The 20,315-nt window shown below is 40.8% G+C and overlaps 1 protein-coding gene across 6 annotated transcripts in view; it reads right to left on the bottom strand.

Annotated features, from left to right (window-relative positions):
• Positions 1-4,803: 4,803 nt before the first annotated feature.
• DLC1 (DLC1 Rho GTPase activating protein) overlaps positions 4,804-20,315 on the bottom strand; it is a 237,986-nt gene continuing 222,474 nt past the window's right edge. For all 6 annotated transcript variants that reach the window (XM_056489192.1, XM_056489195.1, XM_056489193.1 and 3 more), the window contains 11 exons: positions 19,974-20,037; positions 15,785-17,211; positions 14,517-14,693; positions 12,463-12,622; positions 12,033-12,231; positions 9,928-10,141; positions 9,407-9,521; positions 8,284-8,505; positions 7,637-7,854; positions 7,286-7,459; positions 4,804-6,743 (listed from right to left, as the gene is read on the bottom strand). In XM_056489192.1, coding sequence (XP_056345167.1) covers positions 6,623-6,743; positions 7,286-7,459; positions 7,637-7,854; positions 8,284-8,505; positions 9,407-9,521; positions 9,928-10,141; positions 12,033-12,231; positions 12,463-12,622; positions 14,517-14,693; positions 15,785-17,211; positions 19,974-20,037 — 3,091 coding nt within the window. In that variant the 3' untranslated portion in view covers positions 4,804-6,622. The remainder of the gene's footprint in view (positions 6,744-7,285; positions 7,460-7,636; positions 7,855-8,283; positions 8,506-9,406; positions 9,522-9,927; positions 10,142-12,032; positions 12,232-12,462; positions 12,623-14,516; positions 14,694-15,784; positions 17,212-19,973; positions 20,038-20,315) is intronic.

The following is a 20,315-nucleotide window of genomic DNA, read 5'->3' as shown; positions in this document are numbered from 1 at the left end:
CTTGGCACTGGTGAAGCTGCACCTCAAATCCTGTTTTCAGTTGTGGGCCTGTCTCTGCAAGACAGTCATTGGGGTGCTGGAGGGAGTCCAGAGAAGGGAACAGAGCTGGTGAGGGGTCTGGAGCACAGCTCTGGTGAGCAGTGGGGAGGGAGCTGTGGTGGGTACCTGGACAAAAGGAGGCTCAGAAGGAAACTTGTTGCTCTCCTGAAAGGAGAGTGAGGTGAGGTCAGTCTTTTCTCCTAGGGAAAAAGTGAGAGGAAATCCTCTGGGGAGGATTGGATTGGATATTAGGAAAAATCTTTTTGTGGGAAGGGTTGTCAAGCATTGGAACAGGCAGGGTCACCATGCCCCTTTTAAGAGTTACTGAAAAGATGTGTGGTTGGGGCACTTGGGGCACAGTGTTTAATGGAGGGCTTGGCAGTGCTGAATTAATGGTTGGACTCAACCATCTCAGAGGTCTTTCCTGCCCAGGTGGATCTGTGGTTTTGTGCATGCTTGGAATCGATGAGGAGCACAGCACAGAGATGGATGCCCTTAGGGGAAGAGAATTACCATCAGTTCTCACCGTGGAAGACATGAATCATCCTCCTGCTTTCCCCCTCACTGAGAGGTAGGTGCTTCACCCAGGAGGCACCACCAGAGTTTTTCATTTTCAATAATTTGTATGTACTTCTCCCAGTCCTAGATAATGAAGTAAAAGCACGTAAGTAGAGGGAGGGCAGGTTCCATTCTCCAGACACATTACCTTAATGAATCTCCCTCTCTTTTTAAGAAAGTCTAGAAGGCCTTCAAAGCTGCTTTTCTATGCATCTTAAAGCAGTTTCCATTGTTATCTGCTGAATTAAATTGTTTGTAGGCAGCAAAGTTTTACCATTTTCTTCCTTTTAATTAGATACTGATTTTAATGTTGTTCTAGCTTTGTAGGCTATAGGTGAGGTCAGGTATCAGTGAGGTGTGATATTCAAATTCAGTTTGGATTACTGCTTGCATTATTGTATGATTTATGCTTGTTTTATGCCTTGGAAGCTCTTGTTGATAAATTATGTGGGTGACAAAGGCTTCAATAGGAAGTGAAAAAGCCCATTTGTGTTCTTCAGACATTCTGTTGAGAGAGAGAAATGAAAAGAGTGCTGACTACTAGAGATTATATGATTGAATTAAAACAAATATTTTACTATCTTTGCATTCCTTTTCATATGTTTAAATAGGCTACTTAGAATATGCTCTATTGTACAACTTTCCCCAGATATTTGGGTAAAAATGTAGCCTATTAAAAACTTCACTAGCCATACTGTCAGTGTTTCTATGAACTTGAATTATAGCCTAGCTGAAGGTGACGTGTTCAACCAGCTTGTTACAGGGCCTTGGCTGAAATTTATTTTCTTTTAGTTGTTTTTGAAAAAAAGGCAAATACTTACCAGATGACCTGCTTGTTTTGAACAGCCCTGTCAGGCTGCTGTCACTAAACATGTTGGAAGTGTTTGGCCAAAACTGTGTTTTAATTGATGCCACCCTTTCCTAAAGTTCCCTTTTCATTTGCTAATGTAATCTTCCATCTTCCTCTGTCTCTAATAAATGACGGTATAAGCTCCCTCAAATCAGAGCCATCTTGGCTATTATCACCCTGTCTACCAGCTTATGCTTATATCATCATATCATGAAAAAAGCTGTTTAATTTCCTTCCCTGGAAAGCATACATAACTGCACTTTTAACACTCTACCTTTTAAATATTTGATTTTTTGAATAGTAGTATTCTTTCATTCACTGAGAATTTTGTTCCTAAGGGGCTTTTCCATTTTTAGTGTTATAAAGCCTTAAGAAATGTCTGTGTGGGTTAGGAGCAACTGTGATATTGAGACCACCACATCACCCTTTTATTGCTTGAGCTAATGAAGTGACTAGTAGAACACTGGTACCTGGAAATGCATGCACAGCACACTTGCTGTAGGTCTTTTTCTTCCTGCAGTAAGGAAAAACCCCCAAGCCTATGGAAGAATGGATTTGATTGTCTCTATGATGGGGAAATCACGCTAATCAGTTATAGATCTTTCTGGATGTTGAGTAAAACTTAGGGAAGCAAAGAGTTGTCTCCCCATGCTGATCTTCATGCTCTTGGCCCAAGGTGGGAAGACACTGCATCTTCTTATTTAAGTGAATGTCCCCTTCTATAAGATGTAAGTAAATTGCACTCCACAACCTCCAATGGAATTCTTAGATAAAAACTTCCAAAATAATTGAGATATTTTATTTTTAACACCAGATTTTTTCTTGCTCAGCAAGGCAGTGCTATCTGCAGTGCTTAAAGGTCATAATTGGAAGCCTGTAAGTCCTGTAATCATGGCAAATAATGAAGAGAGACCTTTTTTTGTGATGGAAGCTGGGGAGGAATGATTCTAGGGTTTAAGCATGTGCAGTTTTAAATTCCTTATGCTCTTGCTGCTTCTCAGGGAGAGATTGTCCCACAGTCTCAAAGACCTCTTGCTGTGTGGAAAATGTTTTTTCCTTTCCTTCTGTCTCAAATTTTCCATTAACAAATTTTTATCCCATCTTGTACACCCACTCAGCTAATGTGAACTCTTCTTCTGGGTTTTTATGACCTTCCAGTGCTAGCAGACATTTACTACACCCCTCTTGTCTGGTGGCCAGACTGTGTCTTGAATCCTTCTCTATAAATGTGCCCCTTCAGTGCCTTAATCTCTTTTGATGGAATTTTTTCTTCTTTGAATTCTTTCCCATACTTCACTGCATTTTACTGTCCTGGATTCAGCTTGCAAGTTCACTTCTTGGAAGCAATCTCAACACCTCAGAATATACAGGAAAATACAGTAGGATGGTGCAGAAGAGAGGAGTAATTTAGCAAGTCTCAAGAGCTCAATGCAGAAGACACATGGGTGCAAGCATTGCATATTAGCATCAGATTTTCACCCTAATCTCTGGTGCTACGAAATAATTGTTTTAGAATTTGACACCTTTCCTTGTGAGAGAAATAAAACATTCTGGGTTGACAGATAAGAAATAGATGAAAGTAACTTTTCAGTGAAGGGTTGTATTGAGAAGTTATGGTGTAACAGAGATGAAGGAATTATTCTTAATGCATTGCTCTGTTAAAACAGTATCATGTTTTCAATCCTTATGACTGTAGGACACTGCTTCCAGCACCTGGCAGATTTGTGTAAAACAGTTAATTATCTTATGCTTTAAGTGAAAATACCCACCTTTTATAATGTAGCCCAAGTCATGGATACTGTTTTCATAATAACTTTTAGCTTCATAAATATCTAATAGTGGAGTGCATTACTTGAGGAATGACAGTGAAACATGACTTTTTCTGTTTGAATTTATCAGAAAGAAGTTCTGAAATTCAGCATTACTAAAGGACAGGGCAGACTGTATTTCACCAGGGATGTGATGCACACAGTTATTCACACCAACACCAGGACAGAGTGGGGCAGGGGCTCAGCCTGCACTTCCTCTGTGGCAGCTTCTGCTGAAAGCAGGAGAACATCCCAAGAGGAGCTTGAGTGACAGCTGACAAAAAACCCACAGACATGGAAGATTGAATTCTGCTGTTCTGCAACATCATGGACATCTGCAAATGAATGGGCCAAGACCACAAACATTCAGGAGGCTGAGGCTACTTAGAAGATTCAAAACTAATTAATACTGTAGAAATATTTAAGAAATTGATAATTTGAAAGTAACCTAAATGCATTTTAAACAAAATGCAGTATAAATCTTTAAGTTGCCAGAGGAGCGTCATGAGTCAGTGTGCTTAAAGATCCAAACAAAACCATCATTACAGGAAAAAAAAATCGTTCTAATTCTGCTTTTTCCAAGGGCCCCAAAACTGTGAAAAAATCTGCTTGTTTTACTTATTTTTTTAAATGTTCAGTTAAGTATTGACTTAGGAAGAAAAAAGGTTCTGTAACAGCCAAACAAATGACAGTCCCTTATCAGAAAGGTTCTCTAAAACTCTTTGGTGTGTGAGAACTAATACCATGGCAACAAGAGGTTTGGTTTTTCCAGGCTCTGAAGCAACATCCTTCCGTGCTCCCTGGGGAATGAAGAGGGAAGTGATAGTGATCAGGACTTTGGGATGCTGGGCAGAGAAAGAATAGGATGATGTTAGTAACTGAAAGGCAGCAGGCCTTTTCACAGCTGCTGTGTCAGACAAGCCTCACAAATCAAAACCCTCCTTCAGATGCCCAAATTATATTTCTGTTGGCTAAGACTTTAAAAACTTTGAAAAGCTGCTTGAATTAACAGCTGTCTTTGGCTTGGTTTTTCACCTTAGTCAGTTGTTTGTATATCTTCCTGGCCTCCTGTTTGGCTTCATTTAATTGCTGTGCATGCTTTAACTTTCTCCAATTACTTTTACACTTGTGTTTTTTGAAGCAAACCTCTGACTCCACAACTCATCGTGCTTTCATTCTCTCTTTAGAAAATAGGAAAGCAATGAATTATTTTCCAGCATTGTATAGTGCTGCTTTCCACCCTGTAAATTCAAGCATACCCTTCTATAGGACCACAGCAAACCAGAGGTTTCTTCTCACTATTATAAAAGTATGATTGACCAGGGAATGCTTCTGTCCAGCTCTCTGCCATTGCAATGTCCTGTCTTCCAAGAACTTTGAAGTGGCTTTGGTACCTGCCTTTAACAATACTATAAATATCAGCCTAGGAGAGGGCAGGCGTGGCTCTGCTGTTGGGATGTAAAGAATCAAAAGTAAGAAAAACACCTCCCCCTCTTGGTTTGAGAGTGGAAGTGAGAATGCAGAATAAAATAAAACTCATTATGAATATCCAATTTTAAACATTTAATAGTGCACTTATTGAGTATATTCTGTACAGACATCTATAGCAAGTTAAACATTTTCCTTTCTCTGGCATAGGTCATACTCATGTAAAGCACATTTACAATAGAAAACATACTTGAGGTACAAAAACCCAAAAAGAATATCTGAGGTATAAATACAAGTATATTTTAAATAATCTTTATCATGCTTAATCTATGTTTGACAGTACACTGTGGGCAAGTATACATGTTTACAATAGAATGGTATGTACAACATACAATTTTACAAATTCAAAAGTGTTTGATGTAGAAGAATATACAAGATTTTCCTACTCATGAGGAATATTGTTACAGGAAGTACTACATTATTTGCCATTATAAAAAAAAATCTTCATCAAAAAGCTTATAATAATACTGACAATGGTAAAAAAGTCTCAGTCAAGATTCCATCTTGCAACTCATTCATACCCTAGCCACAAAATACATTTATCACTTAATACTGCACCTTGAAAGCAAATCTTTACCTTTACAGTAAAACCTACAGAAAGACACCTTTCCAGAGGACCTCAGGACATCCTGCAGTTCATATAAGTTGACTCTCAAAAAGGGGAAAATATCCCAAAGGGTCTAAAACACAACAAAATTGCATCCTCCTTTCTGCCCCCAAATACAACCCTCCAAACTGCTTACATGCAGGTTCTGTTCATGTTAACATGCAGCTTTTAGGAAAAGAGGCAAAGGGGGGTGAGTAAGGGACAGAGTTTGTGTGACTCTCCCTAGCCAAGTCACCCCAGCTGCTACTGCAAGAGTCCTGCCACCTCCTGGCACCACAACTCCAGTGTTGACTTTTTTCCTCTTGAGCCATAGAATATAATAAAATATATAAAAGCTCATTAAAACACCTATAGATAACGCAGGTAGTAAAAGCAATGGACATTTTTACTTTTTAACAACTGATGTTATTGGCTCTCCTCATCGCTGCAGACATTTCATTTCTAAGCTGCTACATTGCTCAAAAGTGTATTTACTTAAATTTGCTATAGAATTGCTCATCACTCCTGAAAGATCATCTGGATAAGGAGTGGACAGTAGCTGAAGCAAGCCTCTTGTAACATCTGCTTAGGGTTTTCAACAAGTTTAGAGCTGAGCAAAAGGCAGTACTAGCACATTCGAAGGATGGCTACTCCTGGTCCACAGGGGAGTCCCATTCTAGGTTGAACTGTATCCAGCATACTAAAATCCATTCTGGTTGCCTATCAGTGTACCAGACACATTTCAAATTCAACTTCTTCTACCCTTTCAACCATTAACACACTCATTCACACTTTAATCTCTGTGCAAACCTTTCTCTGCTTATCTCAGTGAGAACACATTGAAGAGTACCAACTATTCCAGTGGATACACCAGTCCCTCAATGCACTACAAATAAAATGACATGAGTATGTACATAAAGCTAAGTATTTCACATGGGAATGATGAGCCTTCACCATATTTCATAATATATTTTGCATTTAAAGAAATTTGCTTCTCAGAAGCAATTCAAAACAGCTAACAGTAATTTTTTTTTTAATTTTTATTTTTTGCACAGTTCTCCTATGTATTCCAGTCGAGGCCTACACTATAGACCTTACACAGACAGGAAGCAGCTTTAAAGTGTATGGTATGGCCACAGTCCTATAGTAATGCTCACAGTCAAGTTCTCATGCTGTCACCCTTCATGACACGACTTGCAGGTGGAACAGAGGTCTGGTCTGCAGCGTGCAAGTCTCAGTTTTGGGTAATATCCATGCTGAGGTGGGAAGCACATGGCTGTTCCTCTTCAGTAGTCACCTGGATTTTACTTCCTTGCTCTCAGGACTCTGCTGACTAAAAGAGTCTCGTATCTTAACAACCTCTGATGCACACAAGTGTCCAAAAGACTTGGTGTACCAGTCTGGCATGTGGCCCCTGTTGTGTGGAGGAAAAAGTGATGATGAAGAAGGTATCAGTGACTTTGTACATATTTTCTTAGTCACAATCAAATTTATATCTAGCTGGTTAAATGCCTGACTAGGAAATCTCCTAAGTACTGCTTACTGCACAGCTCAACCCTACTAATATATAGATATGCTCAAAAACATTAGTTTGCTCACAGTAAGGAAAAGTTATGGAAAGTTTTGTGACAACCTGGTCCTCTTTACTAGCTTGGTATTAAAATTAATTATTGTCCTTGCATCCAATATGGTTGTTACAGGAAAGGGTGGGGCTGTATACCAATAGTGATGGTGGAGCACATACTGGAGGCTTCTAATGCAACAAACTACACCTGCTGCCAGATGTGCACTGAAGCCAACTTTCTGTGACATCTTAGAGACCTGTGTGCTTGCCTTTGGGAAGGATGTGCTACTGGCCAAGCTAAAGTCTGTGGAACCCTCTAAGTTTTCCACTGACCACACTGAAACTCTACAAGAAAAGTTACTGCCTCCAAAGGACAAAATGGAATTTCCTACCTTAAATCAATTCTGCACATGTAGGTAAGTTTTGATTTTCCTGACCCGCAGGGCTCAATCAGATACCTCGACAGGAGCACATTGACTCTGACACCTGCCACAGGAGCCCGGTCATGGTCCACTGAGGTTGCCAGAAGCACACAGGCTCCTTTGGGGAAGTTTGTCCTCCATGTTCTAAGAAAATAAGAAGAAAACCAAAAATATTTTATTTGACAAACAGTAATTCAAACATCTAATAAGAATTCAAATTAGGCACAAATAAGATATTTACCAATATAGCTGATATTATAAAGAAATAAGCAAGGTTGCCATATGTGTAGGATATAAACATCATTGCACATGAAGTCTTACCTTAAGACCACAAAGTCCCTCGCTGGGTGAGGTGCCATGCTGTTCTGGACATACTGGTATATATCTGTCTGGCTATCCAAAGGCTCAATTACTTTTGACTCTATAAGATCTTCATCCCAAAGATGCTGCTCTTTAAGTAAACGATTTAAAACATCCTCTGGTGCAGCTGAAATTTCAATGGTAGTTTTCCATAATCGGAGTGGGGGACCTTCACACACCTGGAGATAATAAGCAGAGTCCTTAATTTTCCCCTTTCTTACACCTTCTTTTTCAAGTTTATTTTTAAAGAATCTTATTGAAACATTTTTCCATCTGCTAGTTCTGAACTGTAAAAGATCAGAGATGAGAAATTTCTTTCTTACTGCCTGCACAGTGACTCAGCTTGTTGAGGCTTTGCATGAGTGAGTGAAGGTGTGTAAATTCAATAAATTCCTGGGCTGGATACACAGAACACATATCAGTGTGCTGGCAAACTACTGCTGAAAGACATGGTGTTTTCACATGGTGTGCAACTGCATCAAAAGATCAAGATTTTTTTTTTCTAGTATCTGTCTGCAAAGTAAAGATGTGTACTGAACCTTCTGTAACATCCTATGTCACAAGTGAGCTAAAACCCAGAGCTGTGGTGTGAGTGACAGGGTGCATACCTTCTTGTATGCCAGCTCTGCTTGCTCTGATGTGGAGCAGCTGACCCAGCCTTTGAACTTCTCCTTCATCTCCTTGAGCAAGTCATCCACACAGTCCTGGAGGTAGCAGTGGTAGTCAGAGGGCTCAGTGTTGCTGCTGCTGCCCCGGAGCTCCTCCAGGCTGAGGGGACGCAGGTCCTGCTCCGTGTATGAGTTCCGACCCCTGCTCATTTCTTCTGGTATCTGAGGGGAGACAAGGGTGAAATCATCCTCTTGCTGCTCTCTCCCCAGATCACTGCATTAGTCTGGCAGCTCAATACCCACAGGGACATGTGTCTGTTAGTTTTGTAAGTGATGGTATGTATGTGTCAGTGTCAGGTTAAGCGCTCAATAAGAAGAAATGCCAAAATTAAGTTTGATGTAACTCAAATTAGTCTCTCTTTTATGGGGTGTCTTATTTTATTCTGTAGAGTATCTCCCTTTACTACACAAGTAGATTCATTCCCATAGCACAGTTTATCCTGCAAACCGAAGAAAGAGGGCAACATTGTCAGCTGCAGCAAAAGAGACAGGCATGTCTTCAGTTGAGGGCTCTGAAAAGATTTGCTGACAGTGAGGAAAACCAGGACTCGACTTGTCTGGTTCTCCATCGCAGGCCCTAGAGGGAGCATGCTTGAGTTCCTACAGATCCTTCAACCTATGGTTTGACAGTGTTATGTTCCAGGATGCTTTTGTGGCCTGTCTTGCTAACTCTCGGGAATTTAAGTATAAAATGAGCACTGAAATTCCTGAAAATAGCTTCTTGCTTTGTAATTAGAGCTGAGGTTCAAAGACCCTCATGGCTGCACAATAAAAATTTGAAAATATATTCCAAATGCAACTTGGATGCAACAAAAATGTGCCAAATCCCACAACTGCCTCCTGACTTTAGAGCACCAGAGCCAACTGAACAACTCTCTTTCTCTTTTGGCACCACTTCTAATTCATATGCACAAAGATAAGGATGCAAAGGTTTTTAAAAAGTTATTTATCATGTGTTAAACTTCATTAAAATAAAGAGACATTCCTAGCTTTTCATTATACAGCAGATCTAAGACATCTTAATCATTATTCCATCCATCAGTTTTGTAAACAGTTGTTTTACCTGAAAGAGTTTCTTGCATTCAGCAATCATATGAGCTAGACCTTGGGTTGCAGCCAGATTTTCATTTAGGTCCTTTTGATCAGGTTTGCCCAGGCTTGGTTTTCTTTGCATCACCCTTCACAGGGGAAAAGAGCACACACAAATCCAGTTATTTGTTGCAGAGCAAGAGACATATTTGGGAAAAAAACAGTAGGATTCCCAAATCTGCTGGTGATTTAGAGCAGTACTGCCTGGTACCAAATATTGGCATGGTGTTGCCAACTTCTCTTGTTACTCTTTCTAAGCCTTTTCTTTGGAAGCCCCTTCCCCCACCCACGTTTTTTTCCCTTCATGTGAGCTTGTTTATGTCTTAACAAATCTCCAACAAAAGGTAAGATCCCATAACCATTCTGCAGCTGGTGCTCTCTGAGTGTGTGAGGTGATCACAGCTGGCAGCATCAGTCCTAGACTGTGCCTGTTGCATATCACTGCCAGCTGTGCTATGGGACCAGCAGCAGGGAGCCCTGCTCCCAAAAACGTACCTTGGAGAAGAATTCTCTCTTTTGAGAGTGTTCAAGTGGAAGAGGGAAGGTGCTAAGCAGACAGCCAGGTTTGTTGGTGTCATCTGGTTTTCCTTCACTGCAGCTGTGACATCACTCAGGAAATAGAGAAGAATCTGGAGGACCTCCCTGTTCTCATCAGGTAAAAGCATAATGGCAGCCTTGATAGCCTGGAGACGCTGGTCCTTTGGCACATCTGCATAATATTAGTAATTCTCTCATCAGCCCATTGATTTTCCACACACACAGCATGAATACATCCCAAAGCAAACTCCAGCTTCAAATATTTGACTCGAGTTTGAAGTGATTTCCTTCAGGATGCATACCATTCGTAGGAAACATGAAGGAATTTTTTTTAACCCACTAGTTTAACTACCCTCAGCTATTTCCTGCCTCACAAGAAATGCAAGCAAGGAGCTGTGCCTAGGCCAGAGTTAATTTTAGATTTAGCTTCAACAGCTACATGCTCCTGCAGATGCACTAAAAGGACAGAAGCCTGGATTCAGGCAGGGAATAAGCAAACATAGTCCAGCCAATTTAGAAGTTCTTTGGCTTGCAAAGAAATTTAGAACATGTATGCATTTTAGAATAGGTAAATTAATTAAGTAAATCAGCTAGCAAGGATGCCACAAAACATCTAGAAAGTGCTTTACTAAACAGAGAGGGTTACTTTATTGAACAGATCATTCAAAGTCATGCAGTGGAAAAAGAAAGTTAACGCTGTGAAGCCCCATACCATTAAACAGCTCCTTGGTTACCAACAACAAACAGCCATTGGAAAAATTTGATGTGTCTTTATATAAAGCTTTCTCTTCCAAACTTGAAATGACCAAAAAATGAAATAACCCAGACCAGATCTGCTTCTTATAAAGGGATTTTCAATAAGCCATCTCTGAAGACAACATCAGAGTCTGAATACTGGAGCATTTATATCATCATTAGCAGCCTACCACACTCACTGCATGTCTCCTAATACACACAGTGCTACCCAGATACTTAATTGGTATTTGCTTTGGGCTTCAGAAACTTTATAAGGCTAGCAGGTGAGTTTAGAAAGCAGTTTTAAGCAAAAATCCACTGTTTTCCATGCTTTCCTTTCAATCAGCTCAAAGCACATTTAAGCCACATGCATTCCAGTGTGCAGCCTGGTGCATAGCACCAAAGCAAAGGGAAATTTTGCCCTTTGCAAGGGAGCAAAATTTACAGCTGTTTAAGGCTCTTTGCTTTGCACAGAGATAATACTTCCCGACCATCTCTGGGAATTCCTCAGACCTACCGCCTGCAAAAGGAAAGGAACAGAAACTCCTGCAATGCTCTGTCAAACTTTTTTTGGCTCTAAACCCACAGAGCTGCTGTTTAATATGCATGGAAGTGGAGAGTCTGATTAGTTTTCTCCATAAACCTGCTTGGGAATCCAAACACACACAAAAAAATGCCTGCACTGAAAAAATGTTCTGTACAATATTTTAAAACATCATCTCCACCTAGTGGAGCTCTGAAGGAAACTCCCGTAACATTTTGTAATTATTTCTTCTCCCAAGCATTGATAAACTCAATTTTTTAATGTGATTTACTCTGAACACTTTATGGTACTTATCTGTAAAGTAGCTAGAAGTCAGTAACAGAAAAGCTTACCACTTAGAGGTTGTTTTTAAACAGTTGAGGTGAATGATAGCAGAAAATAAAAAATTTTGGCAGTCTTTCCAATTCCCTCAAAAGCCCTGAACTCTGTTCATATAGTATTTGCTCTGCTTATCTACTTAGCCACATTAGACGTGGCTTATTTTCAAACCATGATATCAAGTACACTCGAAGAGAAGAACATTTAGAGCAAGTGATGAAGGATTTATATTTGTTCTTGAACTAGAGAGAAAGGTGAAATTAGAAGAACTTGTACTATAAATTGTTATAAATCTACAATACCCCCAAAAAAGTATTCCTTAGAGGCAGCCTGAACAGTAACAGTGACTGGAGAAAGGCAAAGACCGACATAAGAAACACGCGTAGGGCCCAGAGCAGCAGTGCTACAGAGTTACTTTGCTACACAAATGACCATTTGTTATCAGCTGCAGAACCTCACCACTTACACTGGTATATCTGTAAGAAGGTCTCGGAGAGTTTGTTGGTCATGAGAGGCTCGGGGAGATCACGGAAGAATTGCTTTAGCATGTCTGCTACATCATAGGCAGACTGGCCTTCGTAGTTGACGCTGTCTGTGGAACTCTCATTCATTTGACGCAAAGCCTGAATTCTTGATTTGACTCCAGATTTCCTAAACAGTCCAACCTAAACATACGTATAAAAGGAAATACATTTATAATGAATCTAGAAAACCTCAAATGTAAGCATGTCCTTTAGTTTCTTAAGTACGGGCTCTGATTCTGCGTGGAAAACTTTCCAAGCATTAATTATCTATTTTGTCCTGTTTTGAGCCTATTTTTTTCAGTTTGACCCAAAAACTGATGGAAAGCTGGGCTGTGGGTGGTGCATGTGGAATAAGAGAATAACAGAACACACCTGATCCAGACAGTGGTTGCGGAGGTACCGCATGGCTTGCTGAATGCTCTGGGGAAGAGGCTGCCCCGTGCGCTGCACGTTCACTTGCAGTGGTACTCCAAAGACATTCCGGTCTTTATAATCTGGCACCTTTATTCTTTTCATAAATTTTGGTACTGCCCTATTTAAGCAAAGAGAATGACACATTATATTAAACCTCTGTTGATTCTTTATCTTCTGTATTTCCAGTAATTTGGGAAGTAAGTAAAAATAAGTGACAGTATAAATTCGTTAATCCACTCAGGGCTGGAAAGGGTGAGAGGAAAGAAAACAAGAGTTTCTCTAAGAGAAAGGCTTGACATTTGGGGCAGTATGCTGCCTCTAAGTATTAATGTGGTGCTATTCCATCAATATTAGGAGGATGAAAGCTACAGGGTAAAACTGCAGGGGCCAGATTGAATTGCAAAAGAGTCAAAATAAATCTTGCGGTCAGTGACCCCTTATAACACTGCTGCTTTAAGTTTCAGGAAAGATGGGCATTTGAACAATGAGCTTTTGTATGGCAACTACTTGTTCTGCAAAGTCCTCAAACTGGGTCCACCACCCACCAGTGTGCAGAACAGCAGGAAACTGATGTAATACATTTGAGTTTGTCAGCTAAAAACTTCAGCTCTATAAACAACCCCTTTGAAGGACCCCCCTCCTTGTCAGCCAGTGACTTTTGTTACCCCCACCTCCCACTCCAGTTTCATTGAGAGGCCTTTTCCATCTGCTTATGACTCCAAGGAAAAAGTTACTAAACACAAAGGAATGATTTACCCCTGTGTCCCCAAGAGTATTGGTTTTATAAAGGGGAAAAAAAAAGGCACTAAAATGTGAAAATATTGAGGTCATTTTCCTAAGCAGGGAGGAAAGCTAATGTCCAGTGTAGCAACTAATAGGACACAGAAGCACTGAAAACAGGGAGACATTTAACATTTCAACATACAGTACAGCTATACAAACAGTGCATTGGATTTACAGCTGACTAATCTGTTACATAGTAAACCAGAACCGATTTGTATTGCCATATAGTCAAGTTTAGGGCATTATTGATACATGGATGAATAATACTTGCTTTGTCAAAAAACATGCCAACTGGAATGTGAAAAAACACATTGCGATCTCCACTGAGAATCTGAAGCATGCAGGGATAACTGGTCAATACTTATTTCTGTCTTTCAGAACAAACAACTTCTGTATTTAGAAAGACTGACATAATAACAGCCTTTGAACAGGAGGTACTTTGATGCCGAAGCTAAATACTCTCTGTGACTCCTGGGGAAGGGAGGAGGCTGGCCTGTGGTATGGACAAGGAAAATTTTATTTGCGTCCTTTGCATCCTGAAGGTTACAGGCTGTACTGCAGATACAATAATAAAAGAGCTTTCTATTCCATTCTTCTGACAAAAAATATTCAACTGGGTTACAAACACCTGGCCACAGCAAAAACTGCTGCCTACAAAAAAACTCCACGGTTCTCCCAACCTTTTTTCTTCTCTCCATCTCTATTGCAAGCTAACTGATTTATAGTGCCTTGAAAATGGAAAACAAAATTTTGGCTAGTGAGATACTACAATTAAGAGAAACTTACATTATTTAATTACATAATTATGTAAAGGAAATAACGCAAATACTTAAGAATAACTGAAGAAAAGAAAGCCTATTAAGATTGGCTGCAATTTGTGCCACTGCTTGCTAACTGCCTCAATAAACAAGTAGTCCTTCTTTTGCTATAGATACTGAACATTTTCCTCTTCAGAAAGCTGGTCTGTACTTCATTGCTTTGGTTCCCTCACATGTCCCCATAAACACATCTCTGAAGCCTAACAGGATTACACTTACGTAAAGGGTTAGTGATTTTAGCCCCGTCTTAGGAAAACACAAATCACTGTCAGCAAAGGCTGGAGGAAGAAGTGCAAATATGGAAAAAGAGGGACTGGACAGATGCATTACATCTTTCCAAATGCTGCCTGGGATAAGCAGAACTGTCATGCTTGCATAGTCAGGCTCTTATACACAGTGCTGTGTCCTTACCAGCTGAAACCATGCTTGTTGGAAGGTGTGTACTTCTCCAGGAGAGCAGTCAGCTTCAGGAGAGAGTACTTCTGCAGCAGGTTCATCTGTGCCACAGACTGGCAGTTGATCTGCAGTGATGCCGAGCTGAGGCTGGGCCGATGGGAACTCTGGAAGCTGTGCCACCTTAGCTTGTGCCTGTGGAGAAGATGGGAGACAGAAAGGGCAGATGACTGAAATGTCTCTGCAAAACTGAGCAGGAATTACTGTAAATGTACTGCTGAGATCCCTGCCCTTGGCGGCTGCATTCCTCTGAGATTTCACAGGTATCAGCCAGCAGCATCTCTGCCTCACCTGGTGTCATGCAGCTTGGGCAGGTGCTTCACATGGGAATGTGCACTCTAAGCTGACCCACAGCTCAGTCCTAGCTACACAAACTTGCCCTATCAGATATCCTCCAAGGGCACAAACACCCTTCACCCAAAGTCCTTTCAGTATTTGGCAGTGGGAATAAAAAAATCTCCATTAAGAAAAAATGGCATGAATTTTTAAGACATATCAAATAGGAACTCTGCACTTCTAAAAGTCCCACTAAGTTTAAACAAGCAGCTGTAGATGTCTAAATGATTTGCACCACTTTTAAGGGAAAACTGGAAACAAAGCTAGAAAGAATTAAAATCCTTGCTCTATTCACAATACAAAATACAGTCATGGTAAAACTCCCAGCAGAATCTGGAGGCCACTGGAATTCCTCTAGTGTCCCACTGTGCTACACTGATCAAGAGAAAGTAATCAACCCTCATTTTCCCCACAGATTTAGTGCCCCTAGCATGCTATTAGAAACAGCCTGCTACTGAAAAATGCAATTTTTTGAAACAGTCTAAAAGTCAAGGCTTTTACTACACACTGACACAAACCAGAACATACTTATTCTTGGCTCTCCTAGCCAACTTAAAAAGTGATTAATCCTACTTGATGGCCCTCCCCTCCCATGCACCATTTTAGTTTGAAGAATTATTGTGCCCCAAAACTGCATTAACATTGCTTTTTCAGCAATGACTCAGACTGAGCATACAAATATACAGCTATGAATTGTAGGAACTGTAAAGTCTTGCCCAAATACTTCTCTTGCCCATAATAGTTTTGGGAAGCAATGGAACAGCACATGTGTGCTTGAATGGCCACAGCTTCTACTGCACCTTAACTAAGTGTGGTGCAGCTACTTCAGAGCTGCTTGGGCTGAGAGGACCTCTCCAGGCCACCCCAAGTGCTAACACTCATGATCTCACCTGCTGGAACGTGTCAGCGATGCACCAACCCCAGAGTCTCTCCTGTCCTGGATCCCTGTGGGCTCTTCCGTTTCATTCAGCGAATTCCCTGTACTGTCAAGGTCACTCGGTGTTCTTCGATCGTTATCTACATCAAGGTGAATCTGCTTTGGTGAGGAAGGACATGGGGAGATGGAGTCGAGTGCTGAGTCAGAGTCCCCTTCATCTGAGAACTTCTCTGACCACTGGTTCACTATTCTCTGCATCCCTTTGACATGGTATAGGATGTCGTCTAGTTCTGGGAATATGTCTTCATTTTCGAGGTCGGCCAGGTCGCTTGTACTGGAATACAGGATCGAACCTGGCACATTGTCGTAAATACTCAGGCGGCTGCTCATTGAACTGGAGGAGTTGCGCCTTTTCCCCGTGCCCAGCTCTTTGGAGCTGTCGCCACTGTTCTCCCTCTGGAGGGTGAGGTGGCCGTGTCCATGGAAACTCCCTGTCCTCCAGTTCACGGAGGTGTTGCCTTCTGTAGGGGAGAAGTTGCCATTGGATAGTGCTTTGGGAAAAGTGCCAGGCTTATGATCCTCAGGGATAAAAAACACGGTGTCTTCTGCAAAACTGCCCCGGTTCTTGAAGTTCTGCTCCATCACATCGCTGAATGTTGACTGATTGAAGGGGTCAAAGCCTTCCAGGTACATTCCCACCCTTTTATTGTAGGCACTGAGGCTGCGTGTTCGTGTCACAGGGCTGGGGGTGCTGACAGCACTGCTCGTCTCAGACTGACTGCTGCTGCTGCTGGTCTGGGTGGAATTGGAGACGCTCCTCTTTCGTACCATAGGGAAGTTAATGTGATTGCCGTTCAGGGTGGAAATCTCCACGCAGTTAAGTTGTTTCAGTTTATCTTCATCCATGCCCTCCTGCAGGATTGGCCCACTAATAATCAGGCCAAGCTTTGAAGGAGCCTTGCTCTTGCCATGGTGAGAACTCTTGATTTTAAGACTCTCCATTCTCTTGAGCAGGCTCTTTGTTTTGGACTTGGCGTTCTTCTCGTTGGCTTTTGTGTTGAAGCTGAAGCTATTCAGCTCCCTGGGCGAGGGCAGGCTGCTGAATGAGTCATCGTTGGCTACAAAATTGCTCGATGAACAAACGCTCACCACCGAGTTTGTCCTGGTGGTAGATGCCTCGCTCTGCAGGGTTGGCTGGTGGCTGCTGGTGCTGCTGATGCTCAGAATAGAAGCCACCTCCTGGCGTTCACTGAGGTCTGTGAGCACACTCTCCCGGCTTGCTGCGTTCGTCAGGTGAGGAGCTTCTGGGGACGGGATAGTCAAGTCTGGTTTTGGAGGGAAGACATCAAACTCTTCGAGCCTTGACCACCTCTTACTGTCCCTCTGAAAAGTCCATTTGCCACTTATTGCACAAGGTTCATCTTCATCTGAATCTTCACTCTGCAAAGAAGAACCCTGAAAGTATTGCAAACTGCTCAAACAGCAAAGGCAGTTGAATTTAAATACAATGTCCACTAAACTGCTTTAAGCATGACCTTGCTCTCACTGAATTTAAAGTGAAAACAGTCTTTTACTTCAGGGAGAGGAAGATTAGGCCATAAAGGCTGTCACAGGAAAAGATAACATGGTACAGGCAACATATTTTAACTGTTGTTAAATACAAAAGATATACTGTTCATAAAAAGAAACAAACAATACAATCTACTTTAAATTGTTCTATTTTAAAAACCCTAGTATCCATAGACTTTTAATTAATTGGTCACAGTGGATAGCCCTCACATCAATGGAAATTCCTGGCATGCATAACATTTTAAACTGGAGTCAGTCAGGGGTTGGGGTCCCTCTGGACTCTCTCCAAAGCTACACTTTGTTGATAGTGGCTATATGTTTATACTCCTCTTTGCAATTACGAGATGTTTCTCATACATTTTGAATTTTAGTGGCTTAATTCCTTACCCATTTGGGAATTCTGAACAGCCTCCTCACTGTGACTAATGAGACAGCAAAAGAAGCTCTTGCACTGCTAGAGTGTGATGGCTCCAGGCTCTTACCTGGTCCACTCTTCCTCCCACAGGCTAGCAACTAACATTTTAAGAATGTTCTGTGAATTCTCTACTTCAGTCTAGCTTCAGGCAAACTTTAACACTTGTAGATAGTGAGCAGCAAGAGCTCACTGACAGTGTAGCACGTAAGTAAATTGTAAATAACATGTTTGATGTATGAGTAATGCTCAGAGTACAATTACACATACATCCATTACGCCTACAATCTTTTCATCTAAATACTGAAAAGGAACAATCCTGACATATTTGGTCTTTCAAATATATGGAAAGTTTCACACTGGAGGAATAAAACCAATGAAGGTATTTTAATGTGACACCATGAAACCACAAAATAATCTTTGGTGTTTAGAGTAAGAAACACTAATTGCCACCCAGCTCCATGAATTTCACTTCTTTTGTTTAATTTGCTCTAACTGAAAAAAAACACATATGCATCCCCAAACTGTAACTATTTGTGTGCCAAGAATATGAACACTTATTCTTTGAAAAACAAGTAAATTATTCATATTTCAAGTATTTTATGTATGCATACTTCAGATCTTGATCATCTCCTAGTTTTTCTTTTTTCTTTTTATAGGACATTTCATCAGCTCAAGAAAATAAGTGAAATACTGTATTTATTTCTTATGACCAAATACACATGAGACACAGAGCAAGCATCGTTCTCTTTGTCTCCCAACTACTGCAAACTACTTTTGTCCATAACTCAGATGAAAACCCAAGAATTCTGGCTTGCTTATTAAAATTTTCAGCAGGAAAAAAAAAGTAATCCGAAACTACCAGTGGATAATAATGATGGTTTGGGGGTGAATGATATTGATTGAAAGAAAAAAAAAGGAGCAGTAAAGTGATTTTAATTTGTCAGTGGAAACATAAAGAAATGTGTTTCTGTCAGCAGAATTTTTCCCTAGTGTTAAAAAGCTTTAAAAGCTAACTATTGATTTTATTGACATCCATAATGAAAGGGAATAGGCTCCAAGTCCATCTGCCAGAACATGGGTGGTGAATGAAATTCAGGAAGGACTGAAACAAAAGGTAACATCCAGACTCTGGAAGATCTGAGGTTTGGACCTGAAGTCAGGTCTGGTCTGACCTCTAATATCAACACTGATCATTCCACTGTTAACAACGTTCAGGAAAAAGGATGAGAAATCTTCTGGTGGTCATAAATGGCAATCCAGCTGTCTACCCCTACTTTTAAGGAGTTCCTACATATACTGCCTCAGAGTGTTATCTTCTGGAGCTTGGATGCTCTTTCCAACATACTTCAAACAGATAGGGAAAGAGGGGATTAATTCCTGGTAAACAACCTCAGAGCATTTGTATGCATTCTTGTTAGGGGTAGGGCAGCATTGTATTGCCTTAACTCAGTCATCTTTATCTGCAGTTGTCATATCCCAGGGGACGGTATCAATTACTGATCCCTCCTAGGACACACACATAGTTTTAAGACAGCTATTGAGTGGCACCTTATTAGCAAGTTGGTACTACCTTACTGAAATTACAGTACATGCTCTCTTATTTCTCACCCTGCTCCACAGGAATCCTGAAGATTCAGGAAACACTTTTAATTCCTGCTGAGCTCCCTGGAAACATGCTAACTTTCTGAAAAGGTAGCTGTTGTATCCTGAAAATATACTGGAAAGGAAGCAATGTTCCTAATCCTTTCCTTTGCAGGCCAAGCACAGTCTAACTGATCCTGTCTACATCATAATAAAATAAAATAAAATAAAACTCTAACGAGATGGCAGAGAATCAAAACTGAAGATGACATCAAAAATGGTGGTCTAACTTTCAGGTTAGCTCACTGTGGCCATCAAGCCTACTCTATAAAATCCTGTCTGAGTGCAGGCAACAGGCTACAACATCAACAACCTCACTGGCAGAGAAGTGCCTTTCACACTGGAAGCAGCATTCCAGGGAAAAGTTTGCTAGACAACCTTTACCCACTGCCAAGCCTTGCACTTTTCACTCAGTGAGAACACAGAAATGTAAGCAGATTTTTTACTTTTTTACTGTGTCCTTGCCAGGTTCTACTCAGGTGTAATCTTAAACTGAAGCTAAACAATCTGCTAGATGTTTTTTTTTTTCAGTTTTATAAACACATAATGCTGTAACAGGAGAATTAAATGAACTTACCCTTTTCCTGTGGGGACTAATTTCTAGCTTCATCACTGCACATTTGTTTAAAGTATTTAAGCGCCTGCAAAGAGCAAAAGAAACCGTGTTAAGAGAATACTGCAGTGTTTTGACATAGGGTATTCCAGTTCAAAGCTTTTTTGAAGGCTGTCCCCAAACTGCTCTGCATTCAAATAGCCACAAGCAGAGTTTCAATTAGAGCCCTAATTTACTTAACTATTAACCCATTACATTTGGCTGTACTCTAACTTCAGAGGGAGCGATGGATGACTATTTGTCACAATTACCTGAACCAAAGTAAAGAGAAGTTAATGGAAACTTGGACTAAATTGAGAAGTACAT

This window comes from Oenanthe melanoleuca, chromosome 4, assembly GCF_029582105.1.
Source record: "Oenanthe melanoleuca isolate GR-GAL-2019-014 chromosome 4, OMel1.0, whole genome shotgun sequence".
Lineage (NCBI taxonomy): Eukaryota > Metazoa > Chordata > Aves > Passeriformes > Muscicapidae > Oenanthe > Oenanthe melanoleuca.
This window is presented reverse-complemented; position numbering and strand designations above follow the sequence as displayed.